Source organism: Eulemur rufifrons, chromosome 5 (assembly GCF_041146395.1).
Source record: "Eulemur rufifrons isolate Redbay chromosome 5, OSU_ERuf_1, whole genome shotgun sequence".
Lineage (NCBI taxonomy): Eukaryota > Metazoa > Chordata > Mammalia > Primates > Lemuridae > Eulemur > Eulemur rufifrons.
This window is the reverse complement of record NC_090987.1, coordinates 20,813,044-20,840,366: the sequence shown is the minus strand read 5'-3', so window position 1 is coordinate 20,840,366 and position 27,323 is coordinate 20,813,044. Positions and strand designations below refer to the sequence as shown.

General features: G+C 52.8%; 1 protein-coding gene across 2 annotated transcripts in view; it reads left to right on the top strand.

Annotated features, from left to right (window-relative positions):
• CTIF (cap binding complex dependent translation initiation factor) overlaps positions 1-27,323 on the top strand; it is a 266,261-nt gene that overhangs the window by 42,332 nt on the left and 196,606 nt on the right. For both annotated transcript variants that reach the window (XM_069468432.1, XM_069468431.1), the window contains exon 2: positions 16,715-16,922. In XM_069468432.1, coding sequence (XP_069324533.1) covers positions 16,743-16,922 — 180 coding nt within the window. In that variant the 5' untranslated portion in view covers positions 16,715-16,742. The remainder of the gene's footprint in view (positions 1-16,714; positions 16,923-27,323) is intronic.

Below are 27,323 nucleotides of genomic sequence, written 5' to 3'. Positions count from 1 at the left end.
TTTTAGAATTTTTTCTTAAACAAAATTTTTTTTCTTGCTTATGAAACTGCCAAAATCTAATTTTGGGGTGGGGGGGAAGAAAATATAGAAAAGGAAAAGAGAAAATTTAGTCTTAATACCACATCTGAGAGATGTTTGGGGATATTTGTTGTTCATGGTCCTTTTTCTATGCATTTTTATGAAGTTGAGGTCTTAGGATATATTAAAAATTATGCTTTCCCCCCACATAACATGGTGCCATGAGCAAGCCCAGGTAATTACTGTCCTTCATAAATAATTCCGAGGGCCGGATAAGCCCCTGGGGAGACGGACCCCAGGGGAGCCACGTCTGTAGCTGTGTGACGACGTCTCAGTGCCCACCTGCCGGGACCCATCTGCGCCAGCGCCTTCTTGCTCAGCGGGCTCTGTGCTGCCCGTAGGCACCTGGCTGTGCCCACAGGACTGAGGGCAGTAGAAGGAGACCCCCTCCTTCTAACGGCCGGGCAGTACCAGGTGCCCACCTTAGAGGGAAGAAGGGCAACCCCCGTGTCTTGGGTAGAGGGACAAGACCTCCACTGTGCCATGAGCCCCAACAGAGGGTGCTGTGACCCCTCCTCACTTGGCCTGTCAGGGGGCTTCCCTGAGCCAGCCCAGTGTCCCCAAAACTTTCCAGCCTGTGACACCCTCCAAGTGGCCAGTCCACTTTGAACACATGAGGCAAGAAGGAGGCAGCACACCCGGTTGCCCACCAATGTGTCTAATAATACTCCGTACCTCAGTTTCCCCACTCAGAATTGGAGAGAGTAATAGCACCCCGTCACAGGGTTGTGAGCACTAAAAGCAATGAAACGCGAGTGTGCGGAGAGTGGTGTCTGGCCCCACGGGCAGACAATAGATGTGCACTGTCACTATTTGCTGCCAGGGAGCTCCCAGGGGGTGGGGAGCTGGGACCGACACAGGAAGTCACAAGGGCGTTTTGGCACTGGGGGACCGAGAGTTCAGGAACCTACTGAAGGTCATGTGGGAGAGGTGGACGGACTCCAGTTACGTGCTGACTCCCAGGTGCCCCCATGGTGTCCTTATCACTCCATACTCCGTCTGCTCCTTGCCACTCTGGGGGTATCAGGGCAGAGCCCATGTCTTGTACCCTTAGTACCCCAGCACCTAGCATGGTGCTTGCCACACTCTGGGGAAGTGACAGGTGTTTCTCCTGCTTTGAGTCAAGGATAGGGTCAGAACAAAGGCCACTGGGAGAACTGAAGGGATATTTCTTTTGAGCTCTGATGGCTCCATGTCCCCAGCTCTGTTCTTGGCTTGTCACTGCAAATCAGACTAGAATTTTGTTTTTTTGGTTTTTGTTTTTTTTCCTGGCTGTCCACCCCCTCTCCTGGATGATGCTGGATGAGGTGGACACATTCTTCATTGTCTTTTGCAGCATGACAAATTCTTCCTTTTCCCCCCGATATTCCTGACCGGACCTGAGGGGCCTCCTGCTCCATCAGTCCCAGTGCAGCCTGTCTCATACTGGTGACAGTTTACTTGGGTATTGGTGAGACTGTTAATCTTGCTGAAATCTGAGAGGCGTCCTCCGTGCTCGCCGCCGCGTAGACCCGGTGTGTCCCCAGGCCGCTGTTCTCCTCCGTGCTGGGCAGACACGTTCCTGGATCGGAGGACAGGCCTTCCAGGCTTTGGCCCCGCCTGCAGGGTATCTGAGCTCAGCTGAACTGGGCTTTAGGCCCATTCTTTATCCAGCTATAGGAAAATAAAAAAGAGCTTTTATAGAAATGAAGAGGACGTGGCCGTGTAAATCCGTGTTAGTGTCAGGGGCCAGCTCTGCAGTTACGGACTCCCAAAAGAAAAATGTATTTTTCCCCATCTTGATCCAGTGCCCTGTAAGACAGATGCACAGCCGGGATGCGAGCAGCGTGTTTAGACATGGAGAATCACTTAGCAGCCTTCGGAGCGCCGTGCGCTCTGTGTGTGTGCAGCAGGCAGGAGGATTTCTGACGCCAGACTCTCTTGTAGGCGATGTGATGGGGAGGCTGCCTCCCTGAGGGCCCCTCCCCTCGGGAGGGCCCTGCGATTCCGATTCCGAGAAAACACCTGGCCAGCCTCATCTGTAAACACGGCACAGTATTGCTGGAGGGCAGCCTGAGGGACCAGCCCGTGGGGCGTGGAAACACAGTCTCAGGAAGGCTATAAACTAAGGGGCCTTCTTTGCCTACTTACACACTGCAGTTCAATGCTGTCTCGGGAAGCTGAGCCCTGAGATGGCTTTGAGACCAGGTCTCCCATCACCTTCCTCATGGGCTTATTGGACCAAGACTGCACGTGCGGCTTTGTTCATCTCACTGCCTTGTATGCTCTATATCACCGTTGTTGTTTTTTTAAGCAAGAACCTGTAAGACAAGCATAGAGACAGCAGTTTCCTGGGGGCAGGAACACTGCAGTTTTCTTTGGAGAGGCCTCCAGGCTCCTCAGCCAGAGATTGCAATGCAAGGTGATGCTCCTGGGGCCAGCCCATGTACATTCATTTTTTAATGGCTTTATTAAGATTTAATTCATCTATCATATAATTCACACATTTAAAGTGTACAGTTAGATGGTTTTCAATATGATTGTACATGGGTGTGACCATCGCCACCTTCATCACCTCAAGTAAAAGCCCCATCCCCTGTAGCTATCACCCCCTCATCCCCCCTGTGTCCCCATGTGTCCCCCTGCTCCAGTCCTAAGCACATAGCGTCTACTCTTTGCATAGATTTGTCTATTCTGGACATTTCATATTCATGGAATCATATAATATGTGGCCTTTTGTGACTGGCTCCTTTCACTTAATTTTTTCAAGGTTGACCCATGGTGTAACATGGACCAGAACTTTATTCCTTTTTATGGCCAAATAATGTTCCATTGCATGGATATTCCATATTTTGTTATCCGGTCATCAGTTGATGGGCATCGGGTTGTTTTCACCTTTTAGCTATGATTAGTAATGCTACTAAGAACACTGGTGGGCAAGTTTTTGCGTAGACAGATGTTTTCATTTCTCTCAGGTATATACCCGGAAGTGGAATCACTGGGTCATGGTAACCCCATGTTTAATTGTTTGGGAAACCGCCAGAGTGTTTTCCACAGCAGCTGCGCCATTTTGCATTTCTGCGAACAGTGTATGAAGGCTACAGTTTCTCCACATCCTCTCCAACACTTGCCTCCATAATTTGTAAGGTCCTTTCTACTTCCAAGCCCCTGGCTTCTGGGGTGAGACCAGTGGTGGCTGAGGAAAGGAGAGGCTCCTTCCTGGCTTTATGTCTCCTCCTTCTCCACGTCTCAGTGGAGTTTGCAGAGGGCTGTGGGGAATTTCTCAGTTAATTATCTGCCAGTTAACCACTCAGCCTGCTCCCTGCTGCTGTGACCGGCTGCAGACTTCCCCTGCTGTGTGTGTGTAAAGAGGTTATCTGCTGCTACCATGTGCTAGTGGTGAAATTAACCACAGGGATAATGGGAAATAGAGCCCAAAGACTCTGATGGACTCATGAGAACAGCCAGCCAGAAACTGCCACCCGTGGGCTCTCTCTGCAGGGTGCCCGGCTGCATCTGGAGGTCTTCCATGTTGCATCTGCCCCAGACCATCCTGGAAGGAGCTCTTAGGTCACAGAGATGGCAACTCCTCAGGCCTCTCGCAGGGAGCTCGTGGTCCTCCTGTCCAGCTCTGTCGATTGCCTGCTTCATGCCAGGCCTGGAAACATGATCATGGGAAGGACGAAATGGTCCCTGTCCTCAAGAATGCATACTAGAGTAGGTTCCTGATAGAAGCCACTGGAACTCAGGTTTTCTGGCTGCCTGTTTCCCCAATCACTTGAGCTTGTTCCAGAGAGAAGCAGCTGGGGAGACCAACCCCAGGAGAATGACCATACCTGAGCCTTCAACATGGCCTTGGCCGATGGCTCTCATCTTTGGCTCAGCAGTCCACTGTGGGAGACCTCTGTAACCGGGGCTCTGTGTGGGTAGAAGACGTGGCTTGTAAATGTTTGCGGGCTGCAGAGCTTGGCTTTCTCACACCCTCTCTCCAGAAGAAGCCTTTGCAATTGTTGGACCTTCATCTGTCCCATCCCGTCCCCTTCCTCCTCCACCCCTCAGAGTTCCTGCCCCATCTCAGCTCAACCTGGTGGGAGCGTTTGGTGACTCATTGGCTCATGCCACAGGGCAGCGGGACTCTGAGATGGTGCTGGTCCAGGGCACACGCTCGGGGCTGGAGTCAGGATGCCTGGGTTATCGTCCTGCCCTGTCACTAGGGTCCCCATCAGTAAAGGGAGGTGGTGATGCATGCCCTGCCCAGCTGCAGCCATTGAAGGGTGACTGGCAGGCCGGTGCTTGGCTGTGCAGATCTCAGGGGCATGAGGCCCAGGGCCACCTCTCAGGTCCCTGCAGATGACTCCTGACCACCTGGAAAGTTCATAACTATGGCAGCTTACTCTGTCACCTGTGCAGGGCCCAACACCTTGACCTGGAGCAAATCCCAAGGCCAACTCCAGGAGTGAGCATGAGGTATAGCAGCTTATGGGGGGTGTAGGGCAAGGGATGGGACACTGAGTGAGTGGAGCTCTGGGCACCTCGCATCTGTGTGGTCAGAATAGCCAGATCTCGGAGCCATTCTGTCTGCGTTCCAATTCTGACCCAGACTCCTACTAGCCAGGTGATCTCGGGCAACCCCTCCCCACCACAGTTTCCTAATTTGAATGAGGGGGACAAACCTATTCCTACATCACAGAATGGTCTTGAGGATTAAATTAATATATGACAAGCATTTAGCACAGGGCCTGGCACATAGTAAATGCTCAATAAATGCAAGTTGTTATCTTTTATATATTTTGGGAGGATGCTCATTTATGATTTACTTGTAAAAGTAAGCATGGTATTAGAGGACAGGCACATGGATATACTGTCTCTGGGCTTGCAGACCACTCCAGGAATCAGGGACCCTAGGCTCTTTCTGCTCAGCCCTGTGTGTCCCTGTGGTTCACAGAGAATTCAGGGAGGTAGGAGCCCTGGGCACTGGCTCAAGCTAGAGATTCCCGTGGTTGCTATCCAGTGGGCGGCAGCATCATGCAGGGTGCATAAAGGCTGCCCAGCAGAAGAGGGGCGTGCCCTCAGCCAAGCTGTGTGACGTTGTTCCACTTGTGATGCGCCATCTGTCTCTGTGCCTATCAGCAACCGCCGCAGCCTGTCTGCTCGTACCAAGGGGGCAGAGCATTTGTTACTTGCTGACCATTTTCTACTTTCTGGGCATGTATCTTCAAACTCTCAAAGGGGAACTGAATGTCTATGGTGAGCCCAGCTCTGGCTCCCAGGGTCCAAGGGAAGGAGCAGACAGGTCCTCGGCCTCTAAGGGCCCATGGTTTAGCTGGGGAAGGGGGCAGCCACCCAGCCCACATCAGGGCAGAGCTGGAGTGTGGTGGGAGCACAGAGGGAGCAGTGGGGCATCCTGGGTCCTCCTTTGCTCCCTGGAGACACCCAACAGGGACACCCTGTCTCTGGGCAGAGCTCAGTGTGTAGTGCCTTCTGTGGCTGCTGTTTTCTTGGCTTCCCGTGCAGCCCAGTCCCTGCAGAGTGACACCATCTTCCCATAATAGCTCTGTGGCTATCTTCAACCAGGTTAGCGTTGAGCCCTGCTGGTCTGGAAGCCTTTCTTTCTTTCTCTTTGCAGTCAACGACGTTGCATATTTCTGTTTTAGACTATCATGTATTGATTTCAGTGTAGCTCCCAGGGGACCATATTTGTTCCTTATTTATTTTAAAGTTATGAGGGGCACCCCTCATTTTTGCAGTCAGAGACCACCTCTGGTTACTCTTTTGCAGGGGACTCTCAAATCAGATGCCTATAAGGGCCATGCAGATACCAGGCTGTTGAGACAGCTCGGTACTGTCACTGCTCCAGTGTGAGTGAGGCAGCCACGAGAGAGTGATGGCTGAGGGAGGCATTAGGGAGTGTGGGGGTCTGTGGAGAACTGGAGACCGAGTGCCCAGTCCAAAGGGGTCAGCACTTCTTAGCTCTAGCTGATTGTTGCAATGCGGGAAGGTGGGCCAGTGTTGCTAGATCATTCAATTTTTTTCAAGAAAAGTCAGAAATGTGGATTTTTTGCATGAAATCTTTTGATTCACAATGGCTTGAGCTATTTTTGAGGATGAGGAGAGGGAAAGGACTGCTGTCCTTGAAAGTGAGCCAGCTCTGCCTTCCAGCTGTGGCATCTTGGTGCTACAGCCCGCCTGGACAGGCCTGCAAGGCCGCAGCCCCGCTGAGGGCCACTGCGTACAGCCTGTTCTGAGCTGCTGACACGGCTGCCAGGCTCTTGAAACAGCTCAGGACTGTCACGGCTCCAGCTGGGCTCTAGTTCAGGAAGCTGTTGCCAAGACGGAAAGAGCTGACCGGGGACCATGGTTACCCCAAGAGAGACGCTGGAGAGAGAGTGTCACCTGAGAAGGAAGGCCTGGGGTGCTGGGGCCACTGCACTTGGAGGAGCTTTCTGGCCTTAACCCAAGGTGCTCCCATAGATGCATTGCTGGGCTCAGAGCAGGACACCATGGGTCTCCCTTCCCTGCATCCTCCGAGTTAGTTTTTACTCCTAGCCAATAAACTCAGAAAATTTTGAAGACGGGTGCTGGGTCTCACCCATCTACCCCTAGGGCCCATGGAGGAGGGAGAATGGATCCCCATGAGTCCATGCAGGTTAGCAGAACTGAGGTCAACCCAGGGCTTAGAGCACAGAAGAGGGCCAGACCGAGGCCCCAGCAGGTCTCTGGGAGTTCAGAGTAGGGAGGCATTTGGGAGTGGTGAGTTCTGCAGAGAACTGGAGTTCAGAGACAACAGTGGCCAGTGATAGCCAGAGTGGGCAGAGAGGGCTTCATGGAGGAGGTGTGCCTTTCCCGCCCATGGGAAAGGGTGTGATTTGCAGAGGCAGAGAGGTGAGAGAGAATCCAGAAGACAGAGAGGGATAGTAGGGCAGTTGTGAAGTCGAGTGATAATTACAACCTATAGTTGAGTGTTTGCTGTATACCTGGCTGTGTTGATCTCTTTTCTCATGTATCATCTCACTTAATTCTCACAGCACCTTATGGGGCGGTGCTTTCATCATCCTTGAAAGAGTAGGGAGCAGGCTGAGGGTCTATGCAGTGTCACACAGCTGGGAAGTGATTCAGCCAGCACTGGGGCCCAGCACTGGGGCCCATAGCCATTATGTTCACTCCGTCTTAGGAGCAGGGGACAGTGAGGAAGCCACCTGACTCTGGCCGGGGGTGGCTGGCCAGTGCCCCTGAGGCCTATGACCCTGCACAGCCTTGGTTTATTCCACCTGTGACTTCCGTGTCCCCTGGTGCTTGCAGGGTGTGGCATACAGCAGGTGCTCAGTGTTTCTTAGTTGGGATGAATTAAATGCCTTGAAGAGGCTCTTGGATGCTGTGGGAAGAGGCAGAGTCCTGGCTCTGGGATGGAGTGAACTTGGCATGTTGAGGGGGGAGGGTGGGCAGGTTGACCCCCAGCATCTTTTGGCTTTAACATTCTGGGATCTGGGAGTGGGGCTGGGGGAGCGCCCAGGCCTGGTGGCAGCGGGCAGGAGAGCCGAGGAGGCCGGTTCTTGGGGAAGGGGGCTGCCGGGTGGGTGTGGGAGGGCTGGGGAGCCATGGCCAGTCTGCCCGTTCTGGGCTTGGGGTGGAGACGGACATAGCATGGAGCAGAGCCCTCAAGGATCATGTAGTCTTGTCAAGACAAGATAAAAACCCATAAAAAATTCAAGAGCAGGGTGGGAGTTGGGTAACAGAGGAGCACGAGAAGATGTCATGGCAGCCTGTGCTCGCTGCCAAGGGAGCAGGTGGGTGGTCAGTGCTGGAGCCCAGAGGAGGCTCCTGTGGGCCTCGGGGCCTGGAGGGCAGGGCAGGGTTGGGCAACAGGGACCTCCAGGGACAAATCAGGGACTGGACCTCCCAGAGCTCCTTCCTGTTGGCCCAGGCCCACCTGCTAGTGTGGACCTGCTGTTTTGGTGTCTTCCTCCAAGAGGAGGTGCCCACCAGTAGGCTGGGGTCTAATAAGGTACCCCAGGTGGACTGCTGTGGGTGTCCCTCTCACGCCTGCAGGTGCCCTTGCTTTCTCCCTCCCCAGGGCCTCCCTGCTCAGGCCCTATCCTGGGCTCCGCAGTGACAGGCCTGCCGAGAGAAGGGGTCACAGTGCCTCCCTGGCCTTCCTGGCCGGCAGTGCCGGCCCCTTCCTGTGAAAACGGGTCCAGCTCCCTCCTCAGTTGTTCCTGGAGGCTGCTCTTGGGGAGGGAGGAGTAACCCCGAGCCCCCTCTCCTTCTCTGGGAGGTTCTGATGGGACCGTGGGCCTTGGCCAGGGCCCTGCACAGAGTGGGGCTCAGTAGGGTGTGAGGATGATGGGATTTGGGGATCGTCTGTTATTTAGGAATATCTGTCCTGTCACTACTGTGTGACATTAACAATTGTGACCCAGAACTACAGCTGGAATCCACAGAGGTTGACAGTCACTGGTGGGGGGTGACTCTCAGCAGGGTCTTGGGGGATGGCAGACTATTGGGGGCTTGGGGTCTGGGGACCTGCATTCCAGGCTGGCCCTATCCATAGGCATCTGAGTGGCTCCCAGCAAGTCATCCCCTGTTCTGGGCCCCAGTGTCCTCATCTGCATGGTGGAGGGCTATTGAGGTCATGCAGGTTAGGTTTCAGGAGTCCCCTCCAACTTGTTCAGACTAGTTGGATGTGTCTGAGCACAAAGCTCAGCATCTCGGGACTCTAAGCAGGTGCTGTTCCATGCGCCTGGCTCTGAGAGTCCAGGCTGGAGGAGGTGGCCCCAGGATCCACCAATAATAATAACTGAGCCTGTGGAGGTCGTGCCTGGCTCGAAGCTCTGCTTGACCCTGAGTGAGCTGTAAGGGGAGCATTGTCCCTCCTCCAGGGAGCTGACCAACTAGCCAGAAGGTCGGAGGGGGACTCCACCCACTTCTAGTCCTCTGACCAGAGGGGGATATCTGGGGAATGACTGGAAGGGATGTGACAGCTTTTCCAGGCTTGGCTATTCACGGTGTGGTCCTCTGACCAGCAGCGACAGCCTCACCGGGGAGCCTGCTAGAAGGGCAGAGACTCAGGGCCCAGCTCTGATCCACTGAACCCGAGTCTGCATTGTACGAGATACCCGTGGTCCGTGTGCACACTGACGTTGGGGAGCTGCACTCTGGGTCACTTGACTTGACCTCTTTTGACCAGGCCTCACAGATAGAAACACCTTTCCATGGGTAGGTGAAACAAAAGTCCCACGAAACAATAGACTTATGTGTGTTACATGCTGATATGCTCAATTTAGTTATACATTCTTTAATGCTGAGATCATGACCCACGAAATTTGGTTTACAGCCCACTAGATTGCCGAGACCTGCAATTTCAAAAACACCACGTTAGCTAGCACTCCATCTGATGTTTGAATGACAGAGGGTTAAATTGATGGTGGCGGGGAGGGGTCAGACATTTAGAGGACACACCAAATGTTGCTGATTTCCAGGGCCACCTGCCACTGGCTGCATGCGTTTCTGAATTTCCCCGCTTCCCAGGGGCTGAGGACCTGAGGCTTCTGTGCATGGAGGCCTCTGCTTCCTCTTGCTTCTTTGGCAAACCTGGCCGAGTGACCAGGCCTGAGCGAGAGGGCCGCAGGGTGTCGGGGAAATGGTGTTCTCTCTGGAGTCCTCTCCATGCATGAGGCTGAGTGTGAGCTGGACGGGGAGGGGTGGGTTGGCAGCGAGCAGGTTCCCATGGCTGCCTCAGGGAGAGCTGTGGGCATCTTCCGTCCCGGGCAGCCTGGCCACTCTCCTCCCACACTCCAGCGGGCAGCGTGGCCTCTGGGCTGGCCCTGCCCTGGGGGCTGCCTGACAGCCGACAAACGAGAGTTCCAGCCCTAGTTGTGCACTCGGGGTGAAGGTGTGGCTGGCACTATGTGGGGGTGGGAAGGGGAGAGAGGGGACAGCAGCCAGCTGTGCACATAATGGTCACCAGGAGTTCAGTGCTGGGCTCAGGGCACAGTCCCCTGCTGCACTAGGCAGCATAGAAAGCGGCTGCAGGGAAGGTGGGTGAAGACTTTGGTGGACATGATCAGTGGATTTAACACAAGGTGAGCAGTGCTGCCTGCTGCCCACGCACAGCTCTGATGCGGCCTGCAATGCAGACTCGCTGACCTGCTGGGACAAGGGGACAGACCTGTGAGCCCCAAGGTTGCTGAGCTCAGGAGCACCAAGCAAGTCCCCTGCAGGACCACCTGGGGCCCCTGCAGCTGGCCTGGAGTCCAAGGAAGGCCGGGCCCCTTAGAGCAGCCAAAAGCCAAAACACGAGCCAGGAAAGCAGAATGAGGTCTTCCCGGGCTTCCTCTATGGGGGTGCAGAAGGGTGTGCGCCGGGTGAGCTGACGCTGAGGGTGGAGAGGGAAGAGCCTGATGAAGATGGGGGTGCAGTGCCGTCTCCACGCGGGGCCCCCAGTGATGGCTTCCCCGAGAAGGGCTGGGAGGCAGCGGAGCAGACACGTCTCATCTGGTTTGCAGGTCACTGAATTCATCCCTGGGGATTGGAGGAGGAGGTAATGCCTCTAATGCCAGGCTGTTCTTAAAAGGATTGGCTAAATTTACAGCTGCTAATGCCATTTGTCACGGGGCAGGCGGGCGAGGATACTGAGAGGGCTGGGACAGCTCCAGCATACTATCCCTGGCCTGCGGGCACTCCCTGATGCCATCCTCACCTTTCCCCCAGGCCCCTGGCCCCTGAAGGTAGCTCTGTGAGTCCCCCAGGCTCAAAGCCAGGCAGGGCCAGAGGGCGGAGGGACAGGCTGCCCCATGGTGTCAGCAGGAGCCCCTTTGCTGAGCACTGGTTTTCTAAGGAAGCCTCAGAGCACTGGGCTGAGAGCAGCGAGAGAGGAGGAGGAGGAGGAAGGGGGTTTGCATGGGTCTTGGGGGTGGTGGAGGGGACACCCCAGCGGGGAAAGGCACATTTTCATCAGAGAACATGGGTGTTTATTGTTTCTGGCCTTAAAAACAGCCTGGTTTACCAGGCCGTCGTCGTGACAAGCATAGCATGTGATCAGGTGGCAGCAGGGGGTGGGGAGCCCTGGGCGGGCTGAGACTGGGGTGAGGTCCCCCAACACACAGCTACAGCCCCAAGAAGAGAGCATGGGCCAGCTGTGCTTCTCCCCAGACAGCCACCGCCGTGTCCAAGCTCGTCTGCCCTGTCTTCTCTGGAAGCACAGGCGAAGACGCCCCTGGCCGGGTCCTTCTGCAGCCCGGGCCCCTCTGCACCCTCCGTGCACAAAGCTGCGCCCACGCAGGCCCCCCCCACCCTGCAGGCTCAGGGCTGCCGCCCCTGTGGTGCCCTTTGCAGCAAATTGCGGCCTCAGCACTTTTCCTGCTCCTGCTGCTTGCTGTTTTGTTCCTCCTCATCCATCACCTGGCAGGGGATGGGGCCAGCGAGGAGAGGAGGGAGCAGGGGACGGCTGAGCCTTGCTGAGATCTGGCCTCTGCTCTGCAGGGCTCTGCCTCTGCATCCTGGATGGCTGCAGCCAGAGGTGTCCCTTGTCCTCTTCCACCCTCTCTCCTTTTGCCTTCTTCTTCTGGGTCTATCCTCCCCCTCTCTCACTGACCATCAGAACAGAAGCTCCCCTCGCCAGCTGTCAGCTCAGCCAGCTGTCCAGCTGTCCATCTGTTTGCAGATTTCCCATCTGCATCTCACTGTGGGTGAGAAACTGAGCCCAGTGGAGACCCCCAGAGCTCCAGGCAGGAAGGCAGCAACACAGGGCTCCGGGAGACCATCCCTTTCCTGTGTCTCCCCCAGCTTGAGAGAGTTCTACTCTGTTCCTCCTCATTCTTCTGTCCTTAAAAATGTGGCAGAAATTCTATCCATGTACTCCAAAGAATTGAACACAAGGCCTCAGGCAGGTACTTGTGCACCCAAATTCACAGCAGCACTATTCACAATAGCCAAAGGTGGACACAACCCCAAATCCATTGACGGATGAACGGATGAACACAATGCGATATATACGTACCGTTTATCATTGTAATACAGTGCTTTGTCCAGCCATAAAAGGGCACGGAATTCTGACATGTTACAACACGGATGAACCTTGAAAGCTTTGTGCTAAGTGAACTGATCGATCAAGTCACAGAAGGACACATGCTGTATGATTCCATGTCTTTGAAGTGCCCAGGACAGACAGACGCGTAGAGACAGAAGGTGGAGCAGCGGCCGCCAGGGCTTGGAAGGAGGGCCATGGGGAGTGAGTGTTTAATGGGCACAGAATTTCTGGTCAGGTTGATGAAAAAGTTCTAGAATGACGGTTCATAACATTGTGAATGTACTTAAAACACAGAATTGTATGCTCAAAAATGGTTAAAATAGAAGTTTTATGTTATATACATTTTACCCCTATAAAAAAACCGGGGCCTACATGCCTGGCTGAACTTGCAGGCTGGGGGCGTGCAGGTGGGGGGCAGAGGAGGGGGGTCTTTCCCTCTCCCTCTCCTCCTCCCCCTCATTATTCTCTGTAAATGAGGTGGGGCTCGGGCCTTTCTGCTCTGAATGTTCCCCAAGCCCCTGCAGGAGGGGGCTCTCGGCTCCCTGCCCGGGACTCATTCTGGAACACAGAAGTGACATATCCGCCTAGTTCCCCCGGGAAGACAGTTTCCCAGGAGCTGGAATCCCTAGGAGAGAGCGAAGGGGGGCAGGCCGGTGAGGGGTGCTGTGATCTGGTCATCGCTATGGGCACCTGGGGCTCAGCCCACGTGGACCTGCTGGGGACCCTGTGGAATGCGCCTCAGAATTGTATGAGACACGAAGAGGGGAGTGTTTGTCCCATCACGGGCGGCCGCATGGGGTGCTGGCACCTCACACTTCCAGGGTGCAGGCACCAGGGCCAGGTGGGTTCCCGCAGGCCCCTTGTGACCTGTGTCAGAGCAGGCGCGGGCGGGAAGCATGCAGGGCAGCGGAGGGGAGGCCCTGTCGGGCTACCCCACGTGAATCTGATGGGCAGCAATGCCCAGAGTACAAGGGGCCCAAGAGGACGTGAGGACGCAAGTGGCTTCTGTTGGAAGGAGCCTCTTTTTCCCTCTGGGCACCAAGATGCTGCAGGGCTGGGATGAGTGTCGATGCCTGTCCCTTTCCTCTGTGAGCCAGTGTGGGTTTGGGGTGACTGCAGGACCCAGGCTCCCCGCAGGGCTGTGCACATCCCTGTGAGACTCTGCATGCCTGAGAGAGCCAGGCGGGGCAGGCCAGAGGCTCCTGGGGCTGCAGAGCCCGGCACTCCATCCTGGAAAACGCTCCCTGTGGCGTTCCTGCAAAGCCGGGTCCTCTGACTGTACCTGTCAGGTGTGCCAGGAAGCCCTTGATAAGATCTGAGGGCTTCGAGGAATAATGGGCGTGGCCTTAGGTGCTGACTTGTCCTGCAGGCAGCTCCTTTTCAGCCCTCTCTGGACATCAGCCTTGTCATTCCCTCCCAGCTGAGGCCACCTGCCCAGGGCTGGGCACTGTGCCTGCGTGGGGCCCAGCCCTCCAGAGCCTGTTCCCAGTGTGGAGTAAGCAACACACACAAACACACACACACACACACACACACACACACACACACAGGCACACAGAGCACTTGAAGAATCCACTGCTCACTGGAGGGGCAGTGGGGGGTCTGAGAGATGTCCTGAGGGCCTGAGCAGGCTGCCAAGAGGTGGGGCGAGAAGAGGCAGGGGGTATAGATGGAGTTGTGCAGACCTGGAGCTCTGCTGTGTGAACCTGGGCAAGTTACTCAACCTCTCTGAACTTCTGTTTTCTCTACTAAGTAGTATAATTAGATGGATTTCATAGGGTCGCTGTGAGGGTGAGGTGGGTGAAGGCATATCAGTGCTGAGAAGAGCGCGTGGCACATGCCATGGGCACAGTAGACATTTGCCATTCCTGTTACAAGTAGAAGTTGCTGTATTCACACCCATAGCCAAGGCTGGGTGGATCCCTTGCCTATAGCCAGCCATTAAACCAGAGCATTGGACTAATGGTCAGATGGCCTCTAGGCGCTGTGCCACATCCCCTGAGCATAAAGACCTCTAGATTTGGAAGGTGGCGGGAAGGGGAAAGTGCTTCCAGGTGAGGGTGCAGTGTGAGCAAAAGCACAGAGGCAGGAAAGAGCATCCTGTGCTCGTTTTCTATTGTTGTGTAACAAATGACAACAAACTCAGCGGCTTCAAACAATACCACTTACTATCTCATAGTGCTGTAAGTCAGAGGTCGGGCACAGCATATCACGAGGCCAAAATCAAGGTGTTGGGCAGGCTGAATCCTTGGCTGGAAGCTCTAGGGGGGAAATCTGCTTCCAAGCTCATTGTTTCTCTGCAGAATTCACTTCCTTGCTGGTTGTTGACTGAGGATTGCTCTCAGCTGCTAGGGGCCACCCGCCTGCCTGGCCAGGTGCCTCTCCTCCTTCAAGCCGGCAACAGGTGCACTGCGTCTTTCCATCCTTTGGATCTCTGGCTTCTTCTGCTGTCTCTGACCTCTAGTCCCAGATGTAAAGGGCTCATGAACTTGGATCAGGCCCTCCTGAACAGTCTCTCTGTCTTAAGGCCACTGATTTGGAAGTTAATTACACTTGCAAAATCCCTTCCCAGGAGTACCTAGATTCCTATTTGAGTAACTGGGAGAAGGTGCACACCCAGGACTGTCTTGGAACCTACCACACCTGGGAGGTGCCTGGGATGAGGAGCAGAGTAGCCAGGGGCAGGAGCAGGGCCCAGGCTTAGGCATGGGTGCCATTGGAGCGGGAAGGCTAAGGTGGGTGCTGGTGGTGGGAGGGGTGTGAGGCCCTGTAGGCCTTGAAAGGCAGGTGGGGGAAGAGGCATTGGACATCCCAGCCCACCCCTGCCTGTGGTCTTGTTCCACTAGATGCGCTTTTCCCAGTCTGGGCTGACTCCTTGCAGACCTGCTGCCACCCTGGCCCCTGCAACTGGGTTCCCTCGTTCTAATGAGGGCAACACCCCAATCTGAAATTCCCAGCCCTCTGACTCCTCCCTCTGGGATGGGTGGAAACCCCCAAGCCCCGAGGCCACTGAGCTCAGGAGCCCAGAGCAAGCCCCTGCAGCACCTCAGAGCTCCCCTGCAGCCGGCCTGGAGTCCAAGGGAGGCCAGGCCCCTTGCAGCAGCCGCCAAAAAGTGAGTCAGGAAACCAGCTGAAGATGTGTGTCCACCAGGACGGTTCAGCAACTGGGCAGTTCTTCCTCCCAGGTCTATCGCCCTCTGAGACGGCCGGCGAGGGCGTGGGCAGTCAACATTCATGGTCTCAGAGGCATTTCTGGAACCCAGCAGGCCCTTCCTGCCCCTGCCTTAGATCCATTACAATTAAACACTCAACTAACTCTTGGTTATTGGCAAATAGCTGTGTTCCAGAAAAGTTCTCAGTAACCCAAGGTTTTGAAATTTAAATGCTCCGTTAAACACACTGGGACCTTATTAACGACAGTAGCGTCCATGCAGCCCTGTGTGGCTTCAGAGCCCCGAGCGTGCATCATTCAGGTCTTCTCTGGGGTTTCGGGAAGACCATTCTGCTAGTCGTGATGATGAAACCACCTGCAGGCTGTTTCCTCCGGCTGAGTGGGGTCTTCCATGGAGGTCACAGGTCTCCAGATAGTAAAAGGGACACCAGGCAAGCCTTAAAGCTCCTTCCCCTCTGGCCCAAGCCCATTAGAGGAAGGGCAGGGTCCTGGGCCTAGAGGTTAGAAAGGTTCTAGCTGTCTCACTCTCAAGTGGGTTGGGTGTGACCTGCGGGGATAAGGAGGTGGGAGGGGGTGGTGGGGGTGTCCCAGCAGGCTTAGGCCCCTGCAGGGCTGGGTTGACACCAGTCTGGTCAGGAGGGACCGCAGTTCTGTTGGTGGACTTTAGCCAGCATCCCAGGAACAGCTGGGCACATATGCCAGGCCACCTCTGAGACAGGGCCGGGGGCTAATGGGGACAGTCATTCTCCTGTGGGGGTGGCCAGGCCACACCTGCACAGACAACCCGCCAGGCCTTTCTTGTTTTGTAGGTGAAAACCAGTCGCATTCTTACAGACTGAATGTAGCGTGGGCCCCAGTGGCTGTCCCAGCGCAAGGCTGCAAACTCATGCTGATAACTTCTGGCCTACAGGCTGCAACTAATTTAGGCACAGTCTGGTGACCAAAGAGAAGAAAAGGTTTTTTTTAGAAGGAGGCAGTTTCTTGGAGGGCCCAGACCCTATAGAGGGTTTGTGTCTGGGGACGCCCTTGTACATTGTAATTCTTGGGTCAGGGACATCACAGTCTGTGGTCTATTTTATTCTGCTTTGTCGCAATTCTGTTAAATCCAAGTTGGGAAGTGAGCTTGGGTGCTAGGCTGGGCTTATCTTCTGCGTTTCCTGGGCGTTAAGGCCTTGGTGTACACTAACTCTGACATTGCACAAGTTACCGTGCTGGCCAGTTAGGCAGGTGACCTGCCTTCTCTGGGCCTCAGTTTCCCTCCCCACACAGTGGGAATTACAGAAAATCCTTTATGCTGAAGGGAAGCCAGCACCCCACTGACTTCCCGGGGTTGTCGGGAGACCAGCGTGCTGCGATGGATGCGAAAATGTTCCCGGCAGTGGAGAGTATTTTCCAAGTGGGGGACTTGTCCTGGCCTCCAGCGGCGTCTCACAGAGTCCGTCTGTCCTCTTTCCCACCAGCCGCGGCCCGGGCCCCTGAGCTGGAGGGATGGAAAACTCCTCGGCAGCGTCGGCCTCCTCTGAGGCTGGGAGCAGCCGCTCCCAGGAGATCGAGGAGCTGGAGCGCTTCATCGACAGCTACGTGCTGGAGTACCAGGTGCAGGGGCTGCTGGCGGACAAGACAGAGGGCGACGGCGAGAGCGAGAGGACCCAGTCCCACATCTCCCAGGTGAGCACTGGCCTCGGCAAACGCAGAGCAGGTGACGCAGGGGACCCTGATTCTGCCAGCATTCGGTCACCTGACCCTAGACTGCCAAGGCGTGGGTGGTGCCACCCAGCAGAGCACCCAGAATCCTGCAGGTGAGGCTTTGGGATGCAGGCAGGACGCACCCTGGCGGTACACATGACCCCTCTGACCCACCAGCACCGCTTCCTATCCACGGGGCTGCTGGGGCAACGGCCAAGCTCACGGGTCTTTGAACACATCCTTTGAGTACCTATGACATGCCAGGCACTGTTCCCTGTCCTCAATAAGCTTATGTTCTAGAAGAGATCTGGAAATTGTAGCTCATCCATCATGCACACCATCAAAGGGCTATAACTTGTGAATATTTTCTCTAATTTCAAATACAGGCAGTTGTTGGCAGCCAAAGAAATGAGTCTCTTGTGCTGCCTCCCCGGGCTCCATACGCCAGATGCACTTGGATGTGTTAGTCATCTGACCAGAAGCTCGGTTTGGCCTCGCCCCCTCCTGGGTCAGCCTGTGGCGGCCCTGACCTTGGATGGGATGTGGACTCAGCTGAAAGATGTGGGTTGAGCTTTGAAAGTCTCAAGTTCTCCCAAATAAAGTATGAATGCATTAAGGGCAGGACCCTATTGCACGTACCTTTGTCTAACACTGTAAATCCTCAATAGGTATTTGTTCAAGAGTTGGTTCCAGATTTGCTTCCAGCTACCTGTGTGACCTTGGCAGAGCCCTCAGTGTCTCTGGGGCTTAGTTTTCTTATCTGGCACGTGGGGATTATCCCGCTGCCTTGGGAATGTCGGAAGAGACAGTCAGAGGTACGAAAGCACAGAGAATAGGGGTGCTGTCTCCATAAGGAGGGTCTCCTCTCTTGTCTGGTATGAGGGTCCCAGGTGTCCACCTCTTAAACTTGTTGTCCTCAAGCCTGGGACTCCTGTGACAAGTAGAGAGTGAGCTACTTGAGTGCGCCCTGCTTTGGAGAAAAGCCAAATGCAACCACCTGGCTCGCTCTGTGGGTAGAGAGAAAACCCGAGTCTTCTAGCTTTTTAGGAAGCCAGGAAAAACCTGCGGTCTTCCTAGAACTCAGACCAGAAGTCACCCTGGGAACTGCTGAAGCCACAGTGATCCCATGCCCTGTCCCCATTGGGGAGCAGGGGGCAGGAAATAGCCCTGAGGGAGGAGTAGAAACAGCTGTGATGCTTTCCCTAGTGTCCTTGAAGTTGTAAGATCGCAAGTGTATGACCTTGTAATTTGTTCATCATTGCGTCTGTGAGTGTTTACCGTGCCCCTCCGCTGGGCCAGCCACTGTTCGAGAGCGGGTGTACAGGAGCAAGTGAAGCTGACAAAATGCTCTGCCCTCGTGGGACTTACCTTCTAGTAATGGGTGATCCTTGCAATGGAGAAAAATAAAGCAAGAAAATGGAAGGGGTGGGGAGTGAGGAGGAGCAGGAGGGACTTGCAATTTTAAGTATATTAGGCAGGGAAGATGTCACGGAAGGAGGGGCAGGGGAGAGCCAGGCAGGAGCATCAGGCTGGGGGAGCAGCCCCTGCACAGGGCTGGGCTGAAAGAGAGGTCCGGGCCCAGCAAGGGGGCTGGGGTGCTGGGGCAGAGGACGATGGTGCTAGAGCTAGGGAGATAGGGAGAGTGGGACCCTCGGGACGGGAGGTACGAGGGCTGGGGCCTGGGGTTGCCCCACATTAGAAAGAAAGGATGTGAGGAGGAGCCAGCCAGAGGGAGCACTGGGGTGGAGGACAGCCAGGCCAGTGTGGGATGCTGAAGGTGGGAGGTGGTAGTGGGGAGAGGAGGGCTTCAAGGAAGCCAGAGGGGGGACTGCTGGGGTGCTGCTGCCAGGCCATGCTGGAGGACCTGAGAATGGCCAAGCAGTAGAGACCATGACGGGGGTGTTCTCGTTGAGTAGTGGGGGTGAAAGTCTGGCTGGGGTTGGCTCAAGGGAGAGCAGAGGAGACGGATTGGGGACAAGGAGTATAACACGACTGACCGCCTTGGGGAGCTCAGCTGTGAAGGGCAGAGATGTGGTGGTGGTTGGAAACACATAGGAGCAATGTGTGTGTGTGTGTGTGTGTGTGTGTGTGTGTGTTGTTGGGAGCGGTGGGACAGGAGGAGGGTTGCTGGAGGTCTGGCCTGTCCCCAGCCCTGGGGTCATCCACAGGGATGTAGGGGGCTGCACGTGTACAGCCTGGGGAATGCCTGGGGACAGGGCAGACCAGGAAGAGAGCTCGTTGTGGGTCTCAATAATTGCCCAGAAAGGACAAAAGAGTGTTGGAGACGGTGGCTGTGATCCAGGAGAAAAGACCTCGAGGAGTGCAGAGAGCGAGGTGGGGGTGGCAGCCTCGTGGTCTACAACTGACTGCAAGGGGTGTGGCAGGGGTCTCATCTGACGGCGCGTTAATTTATCTTTGTAACTTCTTTTCTTGGTTTAAACTGTCTTTATTGTACAGTTAACAATACCATGACCTGGAGTGGATTAGAGTATCATGATCAGGATGGGTTGGGAAATTAGCCGCTTTGGGTTGTCTAGGGCAGGAACTAGGTGACCCAACTCTTGCATCCGTGAGCCGAGTTCCCCAGGAGCAGGCCCCGTGGACAGGTGCCTGGGCTGACCTGGCGCTCTCTGGCACATGCTGCCTGCCTCCCCCACCGTGTGGAACCCGGAACTCTGGTGGGAAATCCTCGAAAGTTCCTGGAGCTAAAATTAAAATGCACTTTTACAGGAGGAGGGGCCAAGGAAGCCGTGAAGCTTCACCCCAGAGGCATGCTTTGCTGATGGTGGAATTTCTGTGCCCAGAGCAGCCATCTGGGAGACCGTTTTGGAAAGAGGGGCCCTCCCAGCGCCTCTGATCTCCCGGTGATGACTGATTACTGAGCTCTTGGGAGGGAAGGCAGGGTGGCGGAGTGCCCTTGGTCTGGGCCCCGCGCTTCTGGCTCCTGCTGCTGGGTGACGTAGGGCTGACTCCACTTGGACGCCCACATCTGGGTGGCAGGGAGGCAAGACTGAGGAGGTGCTTCTGAACCGATGTCTGCTGTGAGGCGGAGTGTGGAGACCACCACCACTTGTGACATTGGATGCCTTCTTTAAACTTTCCCCATGCTCTGGAGTGCCCTTGAGGAATGCAAACACCTGGCAGGATTCCGGACCCGCTGGCAAAGGAGGGACATTTCAATGCTGCTCCTACCAAACCCCTGCCTCCCCTCCTCCCACACCCACAAACACACCTGGGTACAGACTCCAGAGCAGGGGACAGCTGCGGCCAGCTCAGAGCAAGGCCAGGGTCAGACGTGTCTACATGAGACACTTCTTTGAAAAACACCAGTCTCTACTGAGACAGCTTTATGGGAAATATTTCTGCTGAAGCACTTTTGCTTGTTTTTATTTAAGCTGATGACTATTTTAAATGGAAGCCAAAAAAAAAAAACACAAACCAAACACTTAGAGAATGTGCCTGTCTGCCTGTCTGTGGTGATGTTTTGATGCTTGTGGGAAAGGAAAATTGTTAAGAATCTGGAAACCTTGAGACACTTGAGGGAGTGGAGAACAATGTTGCTCTTCAGTCAGTGAAGTCACTTTTTAGAATCTGAGAAGTGACAGTTGACACTCAGGAAGAAAATATCTCACGATGCTTATATAGTTGCACCCCAGCCCCATCTCTCTCTCAGTAACAACTGGAAAGAAAACATGGATAGATAGATAGATCTTCCTTTCCCTTATATGAGTAGCCAAGAGAATGTGTGTTTGAGTTTCCCAGCACTTTCTGGGTACCATATTTAAAATTATACCCCTCACCCATATTTTAGGAGCATCTGCTCTCCAGTGGATTCCAAGTCCCCAGAGTCACATCCAGAAAGTTCTCGCTCTGTTCTTAGGAGGAGGAGGATTATAGCCCTATCCTGAAGGAGGGAAACTGAGGCAGAGATGGACAATGGCCAAACCACATTGCTCAGTGGTGGCTGAGCTGAGCCCTGAAGCCCCACCCTGACCCTACTGACTTCTAATTTCCTGCTGGGTATAGGCTATGACGGATAGGGTCTTGGGTGGTCAATATATATTTTTTCCTATAGAAAGAGCATTAGGACTCCAAATCGTATTGACCGCAAACCTTTTGGGGAAGACGTGAGGATGTTATAAGTGGGGGAAAGTTTGGTACTTCTGATGTTAGTGGATGCTCTGATGCATCACCAGAAAGCTGTAGAGCAGAGTTTGCAATGCCAGCTGAACACAGAATCCTTAGGGAGCCTTGGAAAATATTGACGTATGGGCCCCACCTCCAGAGAGCCAGCCGAATGCGGGGGCGGGGGCTGGGTACTGACATTTTCACAGGCCCTGGTGTGACTCTGATGTCCCACTGAGGTTGACAGCCACAGTTGGGGCAAGGCTGTCTCCTTTTTCCTCTCCATGGCCAGCTGCGTCCTGCTGCAGTCTCTTGGAAGGAGAGAATGTAGAGACGTTGTGAAGAGCAGATACATTTAATGGAGCTAGAGTTTCCAATAAATTCTCGTTAACAGGCCAAATTCAGAGCCAGGGAGTGTGCAGATAACTCCGATAGTCCTTTTTGATGCTGTCAGGCACTTGGAAGTCCTGGGTTTTGTCTAAAATGCAAAATGATTTTTTTTTTTTTTAATTCCCATGAGCTTGCATCCTTGACAAAGTGATCTTTCAAAGAGAGCTGCAACGCTGGAGATGTATAGGACAGGGTGAGAGCGTTCCGATTGACCGGATGTCTTTTTCTAACATGCTTTTCCTTCTCTTTCCCTTCACATTTCTCCTTCATTCTGCCTTCCCTCTTCACCATTCCCTCATCCCTTCTTAAATCCCCTTTCTTCATTTCCTCCTGCCCTTAAATCCATTTTCCCCACCATCTTTGCTCGCAGGAGGAAGCGCTCAATGGTGGACCACCTATGAAAGGCTTAACAGAAGAAGTGAGTTCATAGGAGGACTGCAGGGTGGTTGGGCATGGGGGATTTATTATATATTTCCCCTTGTTTAACACATTTTATTTCAATTATACGAGTACTTTATGCATGCATTCTCGGGGTGCATGAAAATTCAAATATTAACAATAAAATCTTCCTGAGTTATCACCTCGGTCCACTGCCTTACCCCTACCTCACAGCCAATTGGTGAATTAACTTCCTCACCATTTTTAATGCATTTACTGACACATATACGACTCATAGAAATATATTATTTCAAAGTCATATATCATAGCCAGTGGATATGTTGTTCAATAACTTGAATTTTTCACCTCACCGTATGCCCTAGGGATTCTTTCTGGGTTTGTACATCTGCTGTGTTCTGGTTAATGGCTGCACAGTTGTCCGTGGTATGGATTTATTTAACCCTTCATTTAATGATGGGTATTCAGGTTACTTTTAAATTTTCCCCTGGAAATACATGATACTTGAGTGCGTTCTGCTGAACATGCCTCCTTCGGCACAGATAAAAGTGTTTCTTTAAGTAGATGCTGAGCAATAGAATTAATGCTAATAGCTATTACCAAATTGCTCTCCAAAATGGCTGTTCCATTATTCACAGTGCCACCAGTGCGCTGGGACATCTTGTCATTTTAATTTGCATTGTCTTGATTTCTAGTGAGCTTGAATGCTTTCAAATTTGATTACCAGTCATTTTTTTAATAGGCTAAAACTTTATTTCATTAAAGCAACAGTTGGAAAAACGGAAACACTTGGAAAATAGAAAAAAAATCCACTATCATTTTATGACAACTAGTATAATTTTTGTGGAGTTTTTTCTTTATACATGTTTTACAAAGTTGTGCTAGAGTATATGTAAGTTTGAGCTTGCTTGTTTATTTAGTGTGCTCTCCTAGACACTGTTTGGTGGTAGTTTTTAGCATAAAGTGTAGCTGTTTAAATCTGCTCATGTTCTGCCAGGTGCTGTTGGCTAAGTCGTAAAATGTAATATAATTAGGGCTAACATTTATTCATGCAGGCTCTGTTGTGGGCTCTAGGGGCAAAGCCATGAACAGAACAGCCGTGATCACTGTCCTCTTGGGGCTTCACTCTGATGGGGACAGGCAGACCCAGGCAGAGAAGGAAACGGGGTGTTGGGAGGCCGTGTGTGCCCCAGTGAGGCAGGAGGTGGGTGGGGCATGCAGGCTGGTCCTCGAAGGCTCACATAGGAGCCAGGATTTGAAGGAGGTGAGAGCAGGTGGCTTGGGAATGAGCGTCCGGGCAGAGGGAATGGTGGGCGAAGTGTGGGTGTGGGGCGCCCCACTTCTGCAGGAGCATGTTAGAGAGCGAGCCGGTGTCGGGGCCTCACGGGCCCGAGAGCACCCTGCTCGGAGTGGGTGGGGGGAGACACGGGGAGGGACCGAGGAGGAGGAGGATGTGAGTAGAGGAGGGGCACGAGGACTGGCTGAATGTGATGACCCTGGGCGCTGTGTGGGGACTAAGCTCTGGCCAGGGGCTGGGGGTGGGGGGAGCGGACAAGAGAGGGAGCAGGAGACCAGGAAGCCGGCTCATGGGTCCAGGGAGAGGCGATGGGGACTCGGCAGTGTGGTCACCATGGAGGTGGTGAGATGCCATCAGAGTCTAGGTGTACTTTGGAGGTGCTGACACCGTGATTGACCCTGAGGATTTTAGCCTGACCAAGTAGAAAGATAGACTTTCCAGAAACGTGATATGGAAGACCCTGGAAGGGCAGCTTTGGGGAGCAAAGGTCAAGTGCTCAGTTTTGGACATGAAAGGTGTAAGGTAGTGTTTAGGCGTCTTAGCGGAGATGTTGGTCCAGCCGGTCAGTGTGCAGAGTTTGCGTTCAGAGAAGGGAAATGAACTGAAGATTTACATTTGTAAATAATCAACATATGGATGGTGTTTTAAGCCCAGGAAGTGAGGAAATTTAGAGCAGAGGGTCAAAGATTGAGCCCTAAGTTAAGACATTGGGGAGCTGAAGAGGAACGAACAAAGGAGACTGTGTGAAGTGGTTTTCACACGTTAACTCATTTACTCTTTATAATTCTGTGAAGAAGATGCTATTATCATCATCATTTTACAAGGGAAGAAATTGAAGCACAGAGAGGTTGAATAAATCTCCCAAGGTCACACAGCAAGTATGTGGCAAGACTGGGGTTTGAACCAGGTGGTCTGTCTCCAGGTGACATACACTTAACGTCTCTGCTTTTGGTAGATCTATTTTTATTACAGGTGGGAAAATTTGGTCTTAGGGATGAAGTGACTTGCCCAGGGTCATAGAGCAAGTGGCAGAACTGGGGTATGAACTGGGGAGTCTCTGCTTCAAGAACTCAAGCTCTTCATCACTATGCTGAGCTGCCTCTGCACCAGGAACGTTGTTTGTTTTTTTAAAGATAGGAACAAAAGCCTTCTTCCCTCTCTCAAATCTCAGCCATGGGCAGCATCCTGTCCCCCCGACCACAGTCTTTTCTAGAGGCTCCCTGTGGATCGAGAGTGAGCTGCCAGACAGTTTCGGGTCCTACTGCTGGTCTTGGTTCTCCTCCCCTGGGCAGTGAGCCCCTGTGGCCAGGATAAGGAAGACGTCGGCAATCTCCTCTGTTTGAGGAGTTGGGTCTTTAGGCTGGCAGGATTCCAGCTGGGCTCTGGAGGCTGTGAGGAAGCCACATGCCCCATCAGCCTCAGGTCCCCTTCAGGGGAATGGGGGGGGGGGTCAGGTGACAGCCCTGGCTGCATTCCGAAGTGTCCACCTGGGGCAGGTTTTGCAAACAGAGGCTGTGTCCCACCATACACCCATCCATTCAGACCCTTCGCAGGCTCTCAAAATAACCCCTGCATGGTTCTGACACACCCTTGGTTAACAAGCCCTGGGTAAGGTGACCTTTAAATAATTTCTTATTCTTTTCTTTTCTTTTCTTTTTTTTTTTTTTTTTGAGACAGAGTCTCACTCTGTTGCCCAGGCTAGAGTGAGTGCCGTGGCGTCAGCCTAGCTCACAGCAACCTCAAACTCCTGAGCTCAAGCGATCCTCCTGTCTCAGCCTCCCGAGTAGCTGGGACTACAGGCATGCGCCACCATGCCCGGCTAATTTTTTCTATATATATTTTTAGCTGTCCATATAATTTCTTTCTATTTTTAGTAGAGGTGGGGTCTCGCTCTTGCTCAGGCTGGTCTCGAACTCCTGAGCTCAAACGATCTGCCCACCTCGGCCTCCCAGAGTGCTAGGATTACAGGCGTGAGCCACCGCGCCCGGCCATAATTTCTTATTCTGAAATAATTTCAAATGTATATAGAAATTATAGTAATAATGCAAAGAATTTCTACGTGTCTACTTGTTAACATTTTACTACATTTGCACCCATGTTCTCTCTTGAAATATTTATTGTAATGACATATAAATGTAATTTTTATATGTAACTTTTTTCTGAATCATTTGAGAGTAAGTTCCAGATATGCTGCCCCTTTATGTCTCAATACTTCAGTGTGTGTTTGCTAAGAACGAGGACATTCTCTTACATAAGCATAATACAGGAAATAAACATTGATACAATACTATTACTTAATCTACAGACCTTACATCTCAGCAGTTTTCCCAATAACATTGTTTATAGCAAAAAAAAAAAAAAATGGGGCTGTGATCTTTGTCTGATCCAAGATCACACCTGATCCCTCATTGCATTTAGTACCTGTCGTTTTTCCTGGCTCTTTGATCACACCTGTTTATGCCGTTTACTCATCCCTGGGTAAGTTATCAGCTACGCCCCTCCTCACCCGTCATATGCTGAGGGGGACAATGCGAGTGCCGAGGGAGCCACGAGGAGGCAATGTTAGCACAATATTCCAACGGGCTTGGACCAGTACTTCGATTTAAGTGAAATCTTTGTATATTGTGGAGATTAATCCTTTGTTATACAGTAGTCCCCCCTTATCTGCAGTTTCGCTTTCCATGATTTCAATCACCTGCAGTCAACTACAGTCTGAAAATATTCAATGGAAAATCCAGAAATAAACAATTTATACATTTTAAATTATACGCTGTTCTGAGTGGCGTGATGAAATCTCGCCCTGTCCTACTGAGGACGTGAATCGTCATCCCTTTGTCTAGGGCGTCCATGCTGTCTACACTGCCCGCTCTTGGTCACTTAGTAGCCGTCTCAGTTATCAGATGGAAAAAACATAATGTGTGCGGGGTTCGGTGCTATCCGCGGTTTCAGGCATCTGCTGGAGGTGCTGGGACACATCCCCCGAGGACAAGGGGAGGCTACTGTACATGTCACAAGTAGCTTCTCACTTGTCTTTGCTCATGATTTCTTTTGTCACATAGACATTTTAAATTTTTATGTAATTTTGATATGGTTCAAAATTTGGATAGTGTAAGGTAGACACCTAGGGTCATTTTTTCTTTAATGTCTAGCTGGTTGTTTCAATACTGTGTATTTATCAATGAACTTCTCCTTTCCCCTAATTTAAAGAACTATCTTTATCATATACTAAGTTCTCATTTGTACATTAATTTGCTTAGGGATGAGGTTTTATCAGTTGATCTACTTTTCCATTCCTGTACTGATGCAACACATTGCTTTGCCTCTAGCCTTATGATATAATTTGATATCTGGTAGGGCCAGTCCCTGGGGGCAGTTTTAGACACCATTGAAAAGTGGGCCCAGTTTAGGGTTAGGACCTTCAGCCACCCCTAACTCTGAGCTTTTTCCTTCTCACTCCTCCACCTCCAACGCCCAGAGCCTTGTGGTCTCCCCCATCCTGCCCAAAGTCTGCTCCTAAACCACTGTCCATTCTGGGATGCAAATGACTGATAGCTTATTTTCATTGTTTTTTAGTATGAAATACTTAAAATGTACTGATAAGAGCAGGGAATAATAGAATAAGCATCTATTTCGAGTGCAGAACAAGTACCTGTGCTCTCATGTTTATTGAGTCTTAACCCTGTGTCGTATGTGTTCCAGCTTTTTAAATTCAGACATAAATTATAGCAGGGGCGGTGGAGCCCCTAAGACCACTCCTGTGAATCCGATGTTCACTGTCCACATACGTAACAACTTCCCACGCTTCCTGCCTCTTTTTCTCGTGGACGACCTTTCACGTAAGACACCACCTTGACCCCCTGAAAGGACCTGGAGGTTTAAGGAGGCTCAAAGCTGTCAGCCTGTTGGCCTGGAAGGAGACATGTCCTCCGTGTGGGATTTCAGGCGGGGCCCGGGCCCAGGAGAGTGTCTGGAGAGGCGGGACCCTGCTCGGTTCTTACTCACGCCGTACAGGTCAGGACAGGTTCTGGGGACATCGGTGTCTGGAGACTTTCTAGGTGGTGGCTCAGAGAAGGCAGATGGTTGGCAGGAGGTGGTGTCATCGAGAGCAAAATCCCAGCAGAGATGGGGAAGAAACTTGGAATAGGGAAGGGAGGGCTCGCAGAGGACCAGGGAGG